Source organism: Arvicanthis niloticus, chromosome 4 (genome assembly GCF_011762505.2).
Source record: "Arvicanthis niloticus isolate mArvNil1 chromosome 4, mArvNil1.pat.X, whole genome shotgun sequence".
NCBI lineage: Eukaryota > Metazoa > Chordata > Mammalia > Rodentia > Muridae > Arvicanthis > Arvicanthis niloticus.
The window spans coordinates 103,119,769-103,137,414 of NC_047661.1; the positions used below are offsets into that span (position 1 = coordinate 103,119,769).

The 17,646-nt window shown below is 37.3% G+C and overlaps 1 protein-coding gene across 2 annotated transcripts in view; it reads left to right on the plus strand.

The window, feature by feature from the left end:
• The window catches only part of Ndst4 (N-deacetylase and N-sulfotransferase 4), a 307,194-nt gene that overhangs the window by 249,085 nt on the left and 40,463 nt on the right, over positions 1 to 17,646 (plus strand). For both annotated transcript variants that reach the window (XM_076933217.1, XM_034500339.2), the window contains exon 7: positions 11,711 to 11,893. In XM_076933217.1, the coding sequence (XP_076789332.1) occupies positions 11,711 to 11,893 (183 nt within the window). The remainder of the gene's footprint in view (positions 1 to 11,710; positions 11,894 to 17,646) is intronic.

Genomic DNA, 17,646 nt, shown 5'->3' on the forward strand with positions numbered 1-17,646 from the left:
CCAGCATAATTTGTATCTTTTCACCTCCAGGTAATGTGTTTCCCTGTGATTTTCCTGTATCGACAGCTGTTTCTTTGTTCATAGTCATCCTTTTTGTAGACTCTGATCTCCCTAACTATATGATGCAGTTTATGTCACTAATTACAAGAGAAGGCTCAGTGACTAGCATTTCAAAGAATTTTTTATTCATTTCTTTCTTTCTCCTTATCCTTTCAATAAGCATATGCTATACTACTTGATACTTTTTCAGTGTTCAATATTTTGTCCTGTTTTACATTTTCTGATATATGGGTGTGTGTATGTGTGTGTGTGCACGCTCATGCACGCATGTGTGTGTCTTTGCACTTTAATTTTAAACACTATGCTTTACTTCTCTTTAGGCTCACAGTTTCTTTCTTTGGTCATACTGATTCTATTCACAAATCATTCATCACTGTCCCTCGCTTTGGGGAAAAATCTCCTGTTCACAGTTATGTGCAAAACAACTTAACATATTTGATGACCCTCAAGAAACTCATGTGTTTTCCCATGAGCTTGATCATCAAGAAAGTAATAACAGAATACATCCTATCTAATATAAATTTGAAGCCTACCTAACCATTCATTTTTACCTTTCTACACCAATTATGCACCAATCAGCAGAGGAAGTGTACTGGCACAGCGTAAGAAGGCTTTCATCCTGTCTTCTTTACTGAGAAGAGCAAACTATGTATCACTCTACTCATTATTGGCATTCATCAGCAGGCTCTCTTGACATCTGAGCAGTTAGAAGGTTCTGTGGAGTTAAATATGTCCATGTATTTGTCAGTCTTTTGCAATGTAGTTTAGTGAGACAGGTACTTAGCGGTTGCCTTTTCTAAAAGCATTGACTCCTCACTTGAATCTATGAGGTAAGTAAAAGCAGGAGGAAAGCCTGCCATCTCCACCTTCATTTTGCACCTGTCACCTCTGCAGATAGACATGCTAATTGGTCCAGGAGGCTCTTTTCAACTCATCTTCTGCTAGGCTGAAGGCTCAGAGATAAGTTCTTGTCCTAAACTTTCAGACACCTTAGATCCTAACAAGAACAAAGCCATCTATTATTGTCCACCTGACCCATATCCTCACAGATTGTAATTACCCACCTGGGTAAAGCCAAATCCCAAACCAGAAGTGATTATCTTGAAGGAATCAGCACGAGGAACTTGATACTACTTTGTAGAAGCTGAGCTGAGGCAATGAGCAACCACGCCCACTCTACCAGACCTGCTTAATTATGCATATCTCTCGGTCCTTGCCTTATTTCTTCCTCTATGTAACTTAAAATTCATTCATTTAAATATATTTTAGGCAGTTTGAAGTCAGTAGATTATTTGTTCCTCTTCGCTGTGTGACTACCATGAATAGATCTCACCTCTGTTTTTCACTATTATTTCTCTCTTTAATTGGCTTTTGGGGACAGGCGAGACAGGTGTTGGGACTCCTGGAGCAACCCCGTATCTCTTGTTCCCATAGACTGACGACTGGCCTAGAACCAGGGCACGACTGGAAAGCAGCATCCAGAAAGGAGTCTGTAGAAATTTACAGGGGTTCACCTGGACTCCCCGAGTGGTAATGGGGTGCTTCCCGGCTTCCCTTGTTAGCTGCTGGTTCTTATTTACTCTGTTTTATTTACTCTGTCTCTGTCCAGGCCTCCATTATTCCCAGTTCCAGAGAAGATAGTCAGTGGGGCACTTAGATCCATAAACCTGCCACTTCTTTAAAAATAAAAAAATAGGAAACAAATTTATCAAAGAACTTTGATATAGTTTCTTTGACCAAACCTGAATGATTTTAATCTTCCTGCCTTTTCTGCCCAGTATGACAGTTCTGTAAACACATGAAACATGAGTCAGGAAATCTACACAGGTTAAAACTGCCAGAAGTATGTGACTCTCTTCCTGGAAGCAAAGTTCCTCCGGGTTTAATCCTTTGCAGTTTGTCTTTTAGTAAGTGAGAGTGAAAACAAGAGGTATGGCATCTCTCTTTGGAATATCTCTCTTGTTACAATCATTACAAAATTTCTCCACACTCCATCAGTTACCTAAGCCAAACAGTTGATTAACTCTGATTTTCTTTTCATCCCACATAGCTAATAAAGTGCAAATCATTCGAGATTTTACTCAAAGATGGATCACTTGAGATTCAAGATCTACCGTCATTTGAATGTTTTTAATTTTTCTCTTTCCGGTTGTCACTGTTCAGATATCACTACTTTTCAACTGCATGCCAGCAGCGGCTTCCGGCACCTATTCTCTCTTTCAAACAGCATTTAAGCCACTTTCATTTAGAGCATGTACTTCTCTGCTGCTCTCTCCCTAGTTACAGTTCTTTAATGGTGCTTTGTTGTGACTGGGATTAAATTACAAACTACTTAAGGATTTTAGGGCCCTGTATGAACTCTCACTCATTCATGTGACCCTTTCCTTTCCATGGATCGCATCTTACTAACTTTAATGTCTACACTACACTGTTTTCTAGCTGCCTCTGAAGTCGGCCTTCTCTCTGTCACCCAACCTCTTCATCATACCACCCACTCCTTCTCTGACATACTCTCTTGACTGAAATGTCCCACAAAGCTTCCATTCGCAGTTTCTATACTTCTCCACTTGAGAAGCAATTTGCCAGGCTCCTGACCCAAGAGCCTGCTCACCTCGGATCACTATTTTACTTTGGATCTTCATCATACCTTAGTTCCTCTAAACAAGTAGCACATATAATTTATTCACCGTTATATCTGTAATTCCAATATGTGGTTAGATGCACGATAGGCATTTAATATATATTTGCAAATTCATTGGTTAGTCAACACATTTTAAGATGAGTTTTTTCCAAATCCAGCTTGACTCTACTTGATGTCATTTGAGAAATTTGCAATTGATCATATATTCTCTCCCCAGTGGCTACATTACCCAGAATCATTCCCAGGCTGGTGCATTTCTCCTTTGGTGACTTTTATGTGACATCATTGTCACACTGTTAGTAAACAAAACAGGTAGTGTCAGTAACTCAGAAGGAAAGCCAACAATGGTAGTCCTTCATTGTGTAAACCATTGTTCAAAATCATACCACCTAAATTCTCAGTCCTGATTTGCCTAATTAAAAACACACACACAAGACAAAACACAAATGTGTGCCATAGCAATTCAGTTGGAAACATGCTGCCTTTTAATGACTTAAGCCTCTATTAACTTAGAAGAAAAATGAGAAGTTAGGGTCCTGCTTGCTGAAATCCATCAGGAGCCTTCTGTTCTCTGTTAGAACAGCTGCCCTGTTTACTGCCGCTCAGATGAAGCGGCTGCCCAGCTTCCCTATTCGGGAAGATCAGTGTTTACACACTCGTCAGCCCTGAATCAAAACAACTCTGATTTGTTAATAATTTACTAACCAAATATTATGACTGGAAAAAAAATCGGGAACGCTGGTAAATAATCAAATGCAGAACAGAACTTCTGCTGCATTTAGTCTCATCACAGAAATGGAAAACACAAATAAAAATGTAATTTAGAAATTCATCCTCTCCTATTAAATACCAGCTGTTTTCAGGGTTGTGGGGGAGAATGTTTTGTTTTCTCCCTCATGTCCTTAGAGTTGGGAGGAAAATTGAAGAGCAATTAAGTTATTCCACATTTGCTGCTGGTGGAGGGGTTGAGTGTATGTTACCAAGGAGACGCATCTCCACGCGACCCACTATTGGTGCACACCTATCATGTGCTTGTGCTAGAAAGACGTGAGGCTACAGCAGTGGTCAACAGCTTTCCTTCTACTGTTACGATGCAGGGACAGACTAGGAATAACCAAACAATTACATGCTGTGGCAGACAGCAGTGTCCCCAAGAGAAAGCACGCCTCCAGCTCAGTACACCACTCCTGGGTCCTATTTGCTTCTAAAATCCACTCATGGTGCTTTTAAAAATGAACCAGAGGGTTCCATCTAACAAGCTCCTCCTATATTGATTTTTAACTATGCCCGTCACTGATGAGTCTGGTGGAAACAACTTCAATTTATTCACAAACACCATGAAAACTGAACAATACCATCATATGCTAGTGATCAAGCTTAGCTGTTCTCCCAATGGGACACAGATATTTAATATTTTCTGTTTTAACGAGAAGTCATATTAACTACCAGAATTTAACCATAAGCCATGATAAACATAGATAATTTCAGATAGACGAAAAAAAAATTTACTTTGCCCACAAAAAGCAAGCATGTATGAAATACGGTTTAAATAACTTTAAATAATGTGTTTGATACAATAACTACAATGGTCACCTTTAATCCACAGAGTTATAATCCAGCAGCCCGTGATTACCAGGTACACCATATTGCTTTCTGAATAAATTTATCTATGATAAAATTTATCTGTAAATTAGACATATTAAGAGATTAATGATAAAATAGAACAATCAATGATATATTTTTAGTAAATATTATTTAAAATTCATGAATTCTTTATATATGGAATTTTCTATGGAATGTTTTCTTATCATGTGGTTTAGTGCAGGTAATGAAAACCGCTGAAAGACATCCATTGTATATACTGCATTATTACATTCTACTTTTAATTGAACATGTGTGATATCTTCCATGTAATGTTTTCTGTTTACAAAGTATTTGGGTATAACACAACTGATTTAACTATCAGACTATACCTGCAAACTAAGTTACTGTTTTCCTTGAGTTAATACAGGAGGCTGTGGTTCAGAGCCCCGTGCATATGGCCAGGAACCCTCATTCCGGAGTCAAGTCTTTGGCCTCCCATTGTTGCAAAGCAAAACCATAAGACTGAATTATTACATTGGCCCAAGGTCATATTTGGATACTTTCAGATTTCCACAGTGAGAATAAATAAAAGGGTAGGGAAGCATTATTTTCTTCATTAAATATGTTCCAAATTAAGAGTGTTTAGTTTTTTCCTACTTTTCCCTACCCTCCCCCCCAAAACCCCACTTCCTTTGAAAAGCCAGGGGTATGGAACGCTAAAACATCAGCTAGGAGTAGTGATTAAATATGAATGCTTGTGGTATTGCACATCTTATATGAAACCACAATGAGTCACATGATACACAAAAGCCCTCTGGTAAGGGAAGCAGCCTGAAGAAGATCAATAAACTGAAGTTAATTCTGAGTGGAGATTTACAGGCATGCACGCAGCCACATTCAGAAGCCTTTTCTCCCCGACCTGCAGACAAACACATTTGGTTCTAAAGTGTTCTTTTGCTTGATTCTCTCTCTTTCTCTTGCTCCTTTCTCTCTCCCTCCCTCTCTTTCTAGCCTCTTTCTCTGTCACCTTTCTCTTTCCAAGATTCACTTTTAGTTAATATACCTTGAAAACTCTGTCAAAATCACTGAAATGCTTCTTTGAGCCTAGACGACAGGAACTTATTTCCCATTCCTGTAACCTTGGTACGTGTTTGAGGTGCTGCTGATGTAAAGTCATAAGACCTGGGATAATTATTTTCAACTTTGATATTTATTATCTTAAAATATTTAGAGTCAGTACTAAGATGAAAGGTCTGTGTGCATTTAAATGCATATATTAGAACTTGAATTCCCTTATTCCTAAAGATATGTAAGTGACAGTTTACATGAACTAATTTTTTAAAAAAATCGTAATAGATACATTGTTAGTTGTTGCCAATAAATCATGTAGATGATTATGATGATAAAAACAGAAATGACAAACATACAAGGGATTTTAACTAACTTGTTGGTAAAGTTCTGATAGAATCAGTACATGAAAAAGATACTGATCCTGAGCTCACAGGCTCTTTTTGTCCTTAAGGTTATTTTGCTGGGGTTTGAATATTTGACATGATATCTACCCACCTCACAAGTTTCTAAGTGTGTAGTAGATTTGGTTATACAGTTGATGCTGAGTCTGCTGGCGTTTTCCCTGTGACTTCAGGCAGGCCACCAAACTTCCTTGGTTTTGCTTCCTTTTCTCCAGAAAAGGGTATTTTCTAAATCAAACAACTGAACCGACAAATGAACAACAAAAAAAGGAACATCAAACTACTTTGTAGAGTTTTATTAGTAAATTAACGTGACTGTTGCCCAGTATCATGTATTAAGAGATGTGGAAAACAATAGGCAACCATTATGTTTGTTTCATTTTTGACAGATACACTATTACCACTATGTAGTGGACCTCAAGGTCATGGCAGCCTTTATGTTGAGTAATAGAACAATATAATTACCTAGGGTTTGGCAAACTTTCCCCACTTTGGGTAATTTTGTAGATGCATACTTTTTCCAAGACATTAATTGTTCCAAACTAAAGAGATACGAGTGCATGAAATCATGCCCAGCAATGTGTTATCTGTGCTTAAACGCAGGAGCTTTGCATGCAAATTGGCAGTGTTAAGCATAACATTATGCTTACTCTCTCTGTGTGGTCACAGCCTACACTTAGAAGAAAAGAAAAATCTAAATTACCCTTTTTACGACAATTATGAGTTCAATGCCAAAGCCCAGGAGATGAGCCGTCAGGACTCTTCCCCTCAACTCCATCCATCTTCACGTCTTAGAAGAACTAAAAAGCTTAATCAATAATTTAACCAGCTAATGGACATATTTTTAAACACAATGGATTCATTCTGAAAAGAGGCATGCTGTCAGAGCCACGGGGACAAAGCTGGAAACTGACTGCTAATACTTAATGCTTATCTTTGATAATCCTGCTGTGAACACGGGGCAAGCTGCCTCAAGTGAACTTCATGTCTCTCTGGTCTGCACAGCTAGTCTTTTCCTTGTTCTTCCCTTATGAAAGATATACTTTACAGATGACTTATTTTTAAAGTCAGTGTAGCACTCCTATCTAAATACTCAAATATTTAAAGTGTATTTTAATTAAAAAAAATGTTCTATCAAAGGTGTCACTAAGTTCTAAATTATGAGACTGTGCAGTGTTTTCTGGCTATTGATATTCATGGCCACGTAATTTTCAGTCACAATGTATTTGCCATACAAGCTGGAAAAACATGAGAGCTTTTCTTGTATTTTCTTGTATGCAAAAAATGTTGCTGCCTTGCTCTCTAGATAAAATTAGGGTTTTGTTGTTTGCCTGTTTGTTTCATTTTTTCCCCTTCTTTTCTTTGTATCCTTTGGACACTAGCCAGTTTAGAACACACAGGAAATTGTTATCAAAAGAAACTATTTGAACAAGGTCCGATGGTACATGTCTGGAACATCTGAAGTCAGAAGACTTGAGATCCAGGCAAGAAGATGATGTGTTTCAGGGTGGCCTTAAGATTGTACAGTGAGATCCTATATGTGGGGTGAGCTATAGGGCAACAAGTAACACTTGTCACCACAGCATCCCCTTTATACTCAGTTAAATATTATCAATAAAGTAATTATAGTCATCCAATTTCCTATTATGAAGATGTACATATTGAACATTAAAATCTTTTTTTTTTTTTAAGCAGATACAATGTAGACCAAAGTGGTTTAGAACTTGCAAGCCTACCTCAGTTCTCAAATCCTGGGATTACAAACATAGGGAGTCCATGAACTATTAAAACTATAAGGGCATTTCTGATAAATCTCTTCCATTCATAATTGATTCTGATAGATACTGTGTATCTGGTCATCAGCTCGAAAGGAGCTTACCTTGGAGGCTATGAACTTGCTTTTATATTATAGCAACTGAAAGAAGGAAGAATTTAAACTTGTTTTTGTTTTCTATGTTTTATTATATTGGAGTTGAGAGACTTCAGTGTTAAAGGCAAGATAAAAGTGTCCCAGAGGCATGCTTAATCACAGAAATACACCCACCCAGACCTCCTGACCGATAGAAGGCAGGCTCCAAGAGCCCCGAGGATGTCAGCACTCCATACCTTACTCACAATAACCCATTGATTACAATGAGCTTGTCTGTCATTTGTACCATGAAGATTTTTTGGAGTAGGTTTATAGCTCTGTGCTGTAGTATTTCAGGGTACAGATTCACATCTAGTAAGAATGTGCACCCATGTGGCATAGCCGTGCATATTGCAGGTGATCCTGTGGGTCATATTAAATTAAGACAATCTTAGTATGTGCTAAGAAAATAATGATCAACATGAGTTGAATTAAATTAATTTTTTAGGGGCAGTGAGCAGAGGGTTAATCACTGATACATAGCAAATAGCAGCACATTGTAAGTCAGATTATCTGCTATTATCTCTTCCTGCATATCCCTTGACTTGCCTTCTTTAGGTTTCAAGCCACCGTCCTATTTTGTCTTCTCCCTACACTTTCTGAACAGTTTTTTCCCTTTTAAATAAGCCATTTGTCCAGAAATGCTAAAGCGAAAGTGCTCCGTCTGCACAAAAGGTGCTTTTAGCAAGCCAGATATGCACAGCTAAGCTGTGCTTGCAAAACTGTTTTTTTTTTTTTTCCTTAAAGTGCAGTCAATTGACCATACAGCAGCACTAATTTGCTCTTAACCAGTAAAGCATGTGCACACGGTGCCCCATATGACAGCCACTGCATCCAGGCCTGCTGGCTGCTTGCTTATACATGCAGCTAAGGGAAGTTTAAGTGTACCAACCACCCTTAGCTTAGGACAGAAGACTGAACGCTTCGGCTTTATGCAGAAGGCTGCTTTTCCATTTCACCGGGAGTAAACCGTGTGCTTTCTCCATGAATCAAAGCTTCTCCTCCAGAAAGTCTGGAAAAGCTGGTTAGAGCTGGTGTCCTGTAAAAAAATCTAACATCACCATCATCATAACCAAATGAAATGATAATATCCATTTACCTGGGATGTAAAAATAATCCTTATACTATCCTTTACACTCAAAGCCCACTTTTACTTGTATTTTTTCCTCAGACTTTAGGCTACTTATTTATAGGTGTTTAAGCTTCCAACTTGAAGTAACAATATCAGAGATAGGTGGTAGATTTCTAGGGTCTTACGGTATGATTTGAGGTGTTTAGCCTGCACCTTCCTTTTATGATAACTCCAGTTCTGTGAAATGATACTGAAGCTGAGGGACACCATGTCAACTTTCTTATTTCTTAATGGCTTTAGTGACTTTCTAATAATCCTGGTTTGGTGAGGTCTGACTACATATACCTTGATATATTCTGGAAACTCCAAGACTAAGTCCTACAGCCAATTCAGCTCCTACTTAGGATACAAGAGCTTAAGATTGAGGCACTGAGTTGCATTGAGGCAAGTTCATTAGTGATTGCACATACCAGTGGCATGGGCTCCTGAGCTTATTCCAATGATAACAGACGAGTTACAGATGAGATAATAGTGTCAGCTAATATTTCAGTGATTTACTTTAAATTTCCACATACATTACATAAGCTCACTATGTCACACTACACTGTTGTGAGTATCTCCTCCTTCGTCTGACTTTTAGAGTATAAATCTTTGATTATACCCCTAGAGAAGGAGAAATGAACAAGGCTATCAAAGAGATGCCATTATCTTCAGAAATAACATTCAAATTCATTCTCTCAAATGCTTATTTCCAGAAATAATTAGGAATGCAATCACAGGTGCTCAGGCTGCTGAGACAGGAGAAATGAAGGTTCAAAGCCAGCTTAGCAGCGAAGGAACCACAGTGAAGAGACCCTATTGTTCTGGCAGAAGACTCAGGTTCAACCCCAGCATCCACATGATGTATCATGACCATCTGAAACTCCAGTTCCAGGGGATCCAATGCATTCTTCTGTTCTCCAGGAACACCAGGCATGGATGTGGTACACAGAATATATGCAAGTGAAACACTCATACCCAGAGGATGAAACAAATAAACTAAAAAGAATAAAACAGACATAGAAAAGTGAGTTCCAAGCAAGCCTAGGAAACTTAGTAAGACCTAGTGTCAAATAAAAATTAAAAAGGCCAGGGATATAGATTGGTGACAGAGCCAAGACTCTAGGTTCAATCTCTAGTATTGAAAACAGCCTTAAATATGTCATCTTCTGTTATTCTATTTCAAGAAAAAAATGTGAGTTTCTAAAATAATACTAATGTCTTCAACAGAATTTTCTTTCATGACTACCACAGATAAGTTTTACATAATTTGAGGTATTATTTTTATAATTTGGAGACACTAAGGCCAATGGACCAAATTCTTCACCCTCTCATTTTTACTTTCAGGGATGGTGAGCACTGGCAGATAATTTTAATTACTTGTCCTCCGGGACCTTTTCAGGGTCCTGGTATGACAGACAGAAAGATCACACCTTTTGAAAATGAAAAGTCCTTCAAATGATGAAACTGGTTCTTGAAATTAGAATCTCTAGACAGAATATCATTTACTGTGTTCTAGTACAAGACAATGCTCTTACATTTTTAAGATACAAGGTTTTCTTTCTGGGTACTTATTCAGTGACACTATATCTTGAGAACAGTGGGTCTGTTATTAGATCTTTGACTTCATAGCTACTAATCTAATGATGTTGCACTGCAATGATATTAAAATAGTTGCTCCATTCCTAATTTTATTTTACTGTTCCTAAATAATATGAATAACCACATAAAGTGATAACATCTCTGAATAATGAGAGAGTGAACATCTACATAAAATGATAGCCACAGATTCTTGGCTTTTCTTCCATATTTGTTTACCATTCAATCTCAGATAAATGTGCTAATATTATTCATTGTAGTACTATGAAAATATTACTTAAAATTAAGTTATTAAAATCCTTAATTAGATTATTTGGGTTGCCGTGAAATACTTATAGGTCCATCTCATGATGAAAATCCATCTAGATTTCAAAATGCATGTGTTTAAAATAAGATGGGAACTAAAAAGTGTATAAAGTATTGTTGCTAGAAAATGATTGAGTCTTTTCCAGAGTTGAATTAATAATCTCTGCAACTTAGATCAGGATTGTGAAGCTTTTCTTTTATTTAATATTTGAATTTCAGCTACAGTGGCTGAGATGGACTTCACGTTAAGTTTTTCTTCAATACCAGGCAAATTCTTGCATGGTATTTCAAGAATTGTGTCACTTTTTCCCCAGTTTGTGCTATACAAAGAACAACACAGAAATGGCAGAATATTTTTAGCATTCACATGAGGTCTGAAAAGTTGTAAAAGATTAATGAAAATGGTAGTTCTTGGCTAATGCAAAAATACCTTTGCAAAACTGGTTTTAAACTAAATTTATTTTTAATGGATCCATCAAAATATAAAAACTGTATGCTACCCTGTAACGTCTTTATACACACATTACTCAATGTTTCCATCAGTTACCTATCTCCCCAATCATTTATCATTTTTTAAACTTTTGTTTCAGTAAAGAAACAGATAAAAAGCCTCATTATAGTGCAAAGAAACAAGTAGTCGATACCATCCTGAGTCCGTAAGAATGTATTGTCATCAGAGAAAAAGTGAAACAGTTATTTTGCTTTACAGCTGCTTGAGTTCTGGTTCCTCAGCATTCAGAAGATTATATGGTTGGGGGTCTCGGCTTTATAATAGGACAAGCCCAATATTGGAAGTGGCATTACCCTTCTAGTTAGCAAGGCACGAATGCCAATCTCTAATTCAGTCTTAATTTTAACAGTAATTTAGAGTGGTATTTTAGAAAAAAAATTAAGTGAATTCCAACCCAAAAGTATAATTGTACTTCACTTTAAATTCTGAGGTTAGGTGAGATGTTGCCTGGATCAAATACTACCATCTTTGAGAGTATGCTTATGAGACTGAGGGGTCATTTTGATTTCTTTCTCAGATCAGCATTTTCATGACACATCTGTCTAACTATGGAAATGACCGCCTCGGCTTATACACCTTTGTGAACTTGGCCAACTTTGTGCACAGCTGGACCAACTTGAAACTGCAGACCCTGCCTCCAGTGCAACTGGCCCACAAGTACTTCGAGCTCTTCCCTGAGCAGAAAGACCCTCTCTGGCAGGTAACATTCAAACCTTCCCACTGTGTGGAGGAAAACGTTAGCAATGTGTTACTGTTTAATTTGTGCTAGGAACTTATTAAATAAACGTGAAATTAAATAAATCAAATAAATGTATTAGGGCAAGCTAAAATGGATATGTAATGCAAATTATTCTTTTTCGACTGTCATAGTGTCTTCAATGATACTATTTTGTATCTTTTACAATTTAAATGTCTAGATTTGTACTTTTATTTTGCTTGCTTGTTCAATTCATTTGGAATCATGGCAGTAAGGATAGTGTTTATCGGAGTTTTGGGCAAGCAAATGGTTTTGACTTACATGTAGTATGAGTACTGGCTAGCTACTGTAACATGATCAGCACTGGACAGCTCAGAAAACTAAAAAAAACGGAAACAGAAAAAGAGCCTTTGTAATTAGAACAAGATCCTGTCACCAAGCCCTAACATATACACATATACTAGGGAGTACATCAAAAAGGAAAGAGCAAGCTTTTCCTTCTGTTCATAAGGATTTAGTGTCTGTTTGGTGTCTTTCACTTTTCTTTAAGTCTAACTAATTTCAGTAACATTAGGCATATCGATAAAAGAGAGACTTGCCAGTTTTAGGATGGCTTTTACTACTAATTTGACTCTCTGTGAAGCCACACAGCTTGAAAGCATCCAATGTAAACTATCTCTTCTTAGCAGTTATCTAGGAAGCACTGCCTCCCACTTACTCGGCTCTTTATGCATCAGATTGCATCGACCCACACAATCAATGAGCTGGCTGCGGAGAGCAGATCAGATGTTCCCCTGCTAAGCAGTCGCTAGAAAAGAAGCATCATCATTAATGAGAAATTACTGCAAAACAGACTTTCAGAATCTTCCCCATTTCCTTTCTTTAAGACTATCTGCCTCCCTTGATTCCGTGAGTCACATCATACATCACCATGTCTAGATGGCCAGGGATTCTCTGGACCTGCGTACAGTGATGATCTGCTAATGTACAGAAAAACCAGCTCTAAGATGTAAAATAAAGGATAAAATACTATATTTTCTCCTTATTCCAGAGGATTTTTACTGTGTTTTAAAATGAACTGTCGCCTGACATCATGCCCTATTTTGATGAATTGTCAGCAACCATTCACCATATGGGCTTATAGTAGAAGACCAACTGTAAAAGAGATCAATTATTTTTTACACACCAACTTACACATCTTATCTATATAGTTATACACACACATATATATATGATTTTTTATTGAAAATTTATTCTTCTCTCATATAATATATTTCCCAATTTGCTACTTCTCCCAGGTCCCCCACCAAATACCCTCTACCCCATATCCACTTCCCTTCATTTCCTCTTCAGACCTCTAAGAGAAAACAGACAAGCAGAACAAAGTAATATATAATAAGACAAGGCAAAAACCCTCCAATCAAGACTTGACAAGGCAATCAAGAGCACACCAAAGAGTCCGAGACACATCCACTCCCACTATTATGACTCACACAAAACCACCAAGCCATCAGCTATACCATGTACTACATCAATAAAAAGTGTTTTAGACAGGTTGTAGATATGTAAGTGAACTTTCACCTCAGTGGCTCCAACCTTTAATCTGCCTTTAGGAGAAAAAAAAATGTTTCCTAATACATTGAACTACATTTTATCAGATAGTATGGACTTTCAACAATAACAAAAAAATGTTTTAATGTTGCCTGGATATCATTAAGATTGCTATTTACCTTTTACAAATTAGTGATTGAGTCGCCTTTGTGAATAAGCACATAAGTGTGGATGTGAACATTGGTGTGCACATTCTACTGTGCAAGTGTGGCAGTCTGAGGATAATGCTGTGAGTTCACCTCCTCCAACTTTTTCATGAGTTCAGAGGGTTGAACTTACATTTCTCCTTTGCCACAGTCAGCACCTCTAGTCAATGAGCCACCCCACTGGCCCAATATTATTATTTTTTAAAAGACTAAATAGAAACAAACAAACACCGATCTGATATGATTTTGTCAACATGATGGTTCTAAATATCAGCTGAATTCTCATTCAATAATTCAATATACAGTTCTAAAGTATAGCGGTGGTGGATTGAGGTAAAAATTGCTCTGTCTGGCCTAAGGGAGAGAAGGTGCCCCTAACCCTCGAGAGACTTGAGGTCATGGGGGAGGGAGGTGTGTGCTTCTGGTGAGGTGGGGGTGGTGTGGTGAGGACATCCTCTTGGAGACTGGGGAGGGGAAAAGAGGTATGAGATGGGAAGCAGATGGGAGGCAGAATGGAAGGGGGATCAAGATTGGACTGTAAAAAAAAAAGGATTAAAGAATAAAAAAGGAAAATAAAAGAACTAAGTCATTTTGAAATGTTGTGAAATGTGTAAGGGACACCATCTCTACTACATGACAGAGACCTGGGATAGAGGAAACTCTGGGGAGGGAGGGAAGAAATATTTAAGAGTATAATTATAATTTAAAAAGAAAGAAATGTGAAACTAGTGTGAATACTCACAGCTTTTAATTTTAAATAGCACAATGAATGCCTAGACCTAGTTTTTGTATCATAAGAATAAAACCCATATAAATCTAACAAAATATTGAGTTAATAACTAAGTAAAAAGTAGACTAATAAAGTAATGATCCTGAAGCGATTTGTAGAAAATGCGTTATTGTTTATAGAAGTCTTAAGGCATTGTCATTTACACTGCTAACATGTACATTATTGAAGTGTGTTCAAGGTACAATTGAAACTTATAAGGAGTCTCATAAGGAGTCTTTACTAGAAGACTTTTCTGTCATTAAATGTATAAGACTGTTTTTATGGACATTTTTACTAAAAATGTAAAAGAAAACATAAATATTTTTCACCAGCAAGACAAAAACCAGAAAATAGAGGAATGGCCAAGGTCAAGAGGAAATTATTTAGGTATGTGAGATGCTGAATGCATTTGACTTATTGCAGAAAATGGGACAAAATTTCCCAATCAAAAGTGACGTCAAAATGAAATCAGTGAAGTGGTGATAAAGGATGTAGGGTTTTCATCCCCATGGTTGTATCCACTTTCTTATTCACTTCAATGATAGAAATCCAAAGCGAAATCAAAACTACCCTCATTCTCTACATGTAAGCGAAACCAGAGTTAGTTGGTAAACATTTTACGCCCTTCTCATCACGACCTTCATTTAGAATACGCAGAGAGTATATCATTGTTGCTGTTTCATATTGTGAGAAGGAAACATTCAGGTACCTTTTATATTTTTGAGTAGCATTTCTTATTTAGTACTCTTCACTCTTAAATAGAAATCAACTGCTTTTTTCCCTCTACATTTTCAATTCACACTTGTTTTATGATTACACATAGAAAGAAAAAGTGAAAAATGGTAATCTTCACATCTGTTTAATTCCTTTGGTTCCTTATGTAAATTTTCATTAGCACCAACTACTCTATATGTGAGGTTGCCTTGTCACCTAATTAAAAAGTGCAATGTGAGTCTCGGCCAATAGGCAGCATAGTGAGCAGCTATGGAATGTGTAAGTGCTCCTATCTCATGGGAAATGGATTCTTCCAAAGCTGTTTGATACCGACATGTGTATCCAAGCACATGAAAAATATAATTTTTGGATTGGCTCCTCAACAGCTCTCAGTCTCCACTATATGAAAGCTTTAAAATTACACTCTTGTGTCCTTTTAATTTACGTCCCTTACTGGTTTGATTGAATAATCACTGCAGAACATAAAAAAAAAATACTTTCCTTCTTACAAAAAGCAAACAAACAAAAATGAACAAAGAAAGAACTATTATAGGAACCAAAGCTACAAACATGGAGGCAGTGGGGAAGTCAGATTCGCACGTGTTCTAATCGATGCTCTTAAGCTCTCAGACTGTCAGGTTAGCTCAGCCTCAGTCTTCCCTCAGCCACTCTGGAGTCTCACTATCAACAAACATCCAAGCATGAAGTGGATTCCTGCTTGCTCTGTGTCCAGGGAAATGCTCAGGGAGCTGTCTTCTCGGTTTCTGCCATTGTCTCCAGAGTTATATATTTAGAGAGAGACATAGGGAAGTAAATCCCAGTTCTTAACTGACGGTGACTAGTACTTTGGCTGATTCCAGATATCAAGGCAGCAGGATTTAGCTAAAAATGATGAGATTTGAGTTTCAGTGATATAAACAAATCAGAAAACAGGTTGCATCAACACTGTGCCTGCTATTAATATTTGTCTGTTGAAGTAATGAATGCCGACACAGAATTATAGATGGTAAGAACAAAACAAGTTAGGGACATCTAACCCAATCTTGGGAACTGAAATTTAAGTCCCTTAACTTATTAGCGATGAGCTGGGACTAAGTCCAGGCTTTCTTATGCTTGCTCAGATGCAGTTTGGTGATTTTATGCTCAGAAAGAGAAGTCTCCTTCCATCATGAACTGTCTCTTGAAGCTTGGAAGAATTCGATGATGGGTTCAGTGGGAATTTGCTAAAACTACACTTTGAAAATAGTGGTTACATAACAAAGGAAAATTTTTATCACCATGAGATTTACAAACTGCAACAGTTTTTTATTGTGTTAACAACAACAAAAAAGGACCATTGTAAATTTAGTTTCATATTTTTACTGTCTTTAACGTTTTATAGTTCATTTATAATTTAGGTACATTACCACCCATAATTGCAGACATATGCCTACTTTTTACAGCATGCACATTGTATGTATGTATGTATGTATGTATGTATGTACACACAGACACACACACACACACACACACACACACACACCACACACTAGAACCTAATGGTACAAGAGCCACTTTTACTTTCACGTTTCAACACTTGCTAGCCATAAACAAACAAACAAACAAACAAATAAACAAATTTTACTGTGTGCAGGTAAGAGGATTAGCCTTTCAAAGTGTCACAGCACGATGGGCCAGGAAACAGAGGATGGGAGATAACTTCCTTCTTCTTTCACCTTATATTCATTGCCAGCCTGTGGGATGATACCATTCAGGGTGGGTCTCCCCTCCTCTGTAAGATAGCTCAGAAAATGTCTTTACAGATACACTTTAGAGGAGTATCTCAACCTTCTAGATACTTCTAAATCCTCTGGGGTTGCTATCCTAGCAAACTGAAAGGGGAGAAAGTAAAGAAAGATGTTGGTTAACAGAGAGAAAACAGAAACCCTTTTTAAAAAGAGCTATGAAGAACAGAAAGAAATTAAGTTAGGAGAGAGAGAGAGAGAGAAGCTCCGAATGGCTTTCTGGGCATGAACAGCGATACTTTCAAGGGCAAGAGGCAGAACTGGGTTGTAGGTTAGACTAAAGAAAGGACTATTAGTGACTAATTACCTTGCTTCAACAGGGAAACTAATTTTAGAGCTCTGGTCTGTATCTTTAAGCTTTTCTGAAATAGCTAATACAGTTAAGATAGAAACATCATCTTTTTTATTAAAGACATCTTAATAGTTAGAAGCCTATTATTTTCTAATAGAAAGCTATGTGTTAATATCCTAACTCCCTTCTCCTTATTCCACAAATTTCCTATACTCTCAGCAATGTGTCTCAGTTACAGGAATGATTCTCACGGTCTTAATTGTTTAAATTTTAGCGAAGCACACCACCATTTTGATTCTACCAGGTCAGAGATTGTGACAACTGAAAAGTATGAAATAAGCCTGGGGTTTTCCACTTCTTGTCGATCAGTTTCAGATATCTTCTTGTCAAGAGCTGAGCTTAACAGAGAAATACTTCCTAGCATGTAGTCAGTGGGAAAA